The sequence below is a fragment of the Corylus avellana genome, chromosome ca10 (assembly GCF_901000735.1).
Source record: "Corylus avellana chromosome ca10, CavTom2PMs-1.0".
Taxonomy (NCBI): Eukaryota; Viridiplantae; Streptophyta; class Magnoliopsida; order Fagales; family Betulaceae; genus Corylus; species Corylus avellana.
This window is the reverse complement of record NC_081550.1, coordinates 17,942,853-17,944,651: the sequence shown is the minus strand read 5'-3', so window position 1 is coordinate 17,944,651 and position 1,799 is coordinate 17,942,853. Positions and strand designations below refer to the sequence as shown.

The window sequence follows — 1,799 nt, the reverse complement described above, 5'->3', positions numbered from 1 at the left end:
TTTTTAATTTTAAGGCGTTAATATAAGGACTTATAATATACTTTTCCTAAAGGCTTGAGAGAGGAGGCGTGAGAGAGAGAGAGACTTCCGGAGAAAATATCACCTTCTTCTCCTTATTTTTCTTATTTAAAATAAGAAAAACTTGTACAAGTTAAATTAGACCTCGTCTGTAATCTAACCTGTACGAAAAACTTTGCCACAAAAAGTGATTGTACCTTTAGTCCTTTAGTTGCTTTACTACTTGCTTTCATATTATCTCACCAAAATCAAAGTGATAAGGTTGAACATCAGTTTTTTAATTAATCAAATTATCTCATCAAAATAAAATTAAAAAAAAAAAAAAAAAATAGTGCTCTAAACACATCTTTCTCTCTCCTTCAGGCCTATAAAACCACAGGCAAACCCTTTACCTACTCTCACACTCCAAAGTCTCACAATAATGGCTTCCACTCTCTTCCTCGCCGCCACATTTCTTGTCCTGTGCACCCTCACCACAGCTACGCAGGCAGAGTTTATCCTTACCCTGGTCAACAACTGCCCCTTCACGGTTTGGCCGGCCATCCAGCCGAACTCCGGCCACGCCGTCCTCGAGCGCGGCGGCTTCGCGCTCAACTCCCTCACCCACCGCTCCTTCCCCGCTCCGACCCAACACTGGTCGGGCCGTGTCTGGGCTCGCACCGGGTGTAACTACGCCAACAACCGTTTCTCCTGCGTCACCGGCGACTGCGGCGGCCGGCTCGAGTGCGGCGGCCTAGGCGGCGCCACCCCCGCCACGCTGGTTCAGTACACCCTCCACCACGGCCCGAACGACCTCTCCTCCTACGGTGTCAGCCTCGTCGATGGCTTTAACGTGCCCTTGTCCGTGACCCCCCACGAGGGCAAGGGCCACTGCCCCGTAGTAGGCTGTCGCGCCAACCTCCTCGCCACGTGTCCCGACAGGTTGCAGGTCCGGTCACCGCCGGGTCACGGCCCCGTTGTGGCGTGCAAGAGTGGGTGCGAGGCGTTTGGTACGGACGAGCTTTGCTGTAGAAACCACTACAATAGTCCGCAGACTTGTAGGGCTTCGAGCTTCTCTGAGTTCTTCAAGCACGCTTGCCCTGCCACGTTTACATATGCGCACGATAGCCCAACTCTCATGCACCAGTGCTCGTCACCACGTGAGCTGAAGATCATCTTCTGCCACTAGAGCCCATCATTCTCCATGTCTTCACGGTCTTTGTTTGAATCTGGGGAAAAAAAAAAAATAAGTCGGTTTGATTGGGTTCATTTTCCTCGTCTTTTTTACACTTTGCTGTGTCTTATGTTGTATTGGAGCATGAATGTATGTAACATTTGGATTTTGGGGTTTGTTTAGCGTATGTTAATCGCTTGCTTTTACTTGTTTCCTTTTAATTTCTACGTTTTCTTTTTTGTTCTTGGCAAAATTTCTCATGCACCACCAGAAGAATTATATGGGGAGCGAATCTTTGGGGAATATCTTATGGGGAAAAGGACGCCTTGTTTGTGACGTTTGTGCACAGTGAAGAGGTCCAAACTTGGTTCTTTTTTCGAAAAATCCCAACTTTTAATGCTCCAAAAGCATCACTGCGACCATCACGTGTTGTTTGCTTTATTTTGGGCACCCCAACTTTCCCCCTACTTTTGGTTTCAACTTCGAACCACCCTTCAACAAGGATTTTGGGCACCCAAATTCTCCTTCTTTTGTTTTTTTAACGGCAATATGAAAATATATGGGTAAAGTCTACGGCACATCTTCAAACTATTTTATATTTCAAATTTTATTAAAATTAAAAAAAAAA

The 1,799-nt window shown here is 46.2% G+C and overlaps 1 protein-coding gene across 1 annotated transcript; it reads left to right on the top strand.

Moving 5' to 3' along the window:
- Nucleotides 1-404: 404 nt before the first annotated feature.
- Nucleotides 405-1,416, top strand: LOC132164362 (osmotin-like protein). The gene has a single exon (XM_059574868.1). The coding sequence runs from the start codon at nucleotides 440-442 to the stop codon at nucleotides 1,184-1,186; it is 747 nt and encodes a 248-aa protein (XP_059430851.1). The 5' UTR covers nucleotides 405-439; the 3' UTR covers nucleotides 1,187-1,416.
- The last annotated feature ends 383 nt before the right edge of the window (nucleotides 1,417-1,799 follow it).

Coding starts and splice junctions, on each gene's coding strand:
- LOC132164362 (XM_059574868.1), top strand. CDS start 440: ATGGCTTCCACTCTCTTCCTCGCCGCCACATTTCTTGTCCTGTGCACC.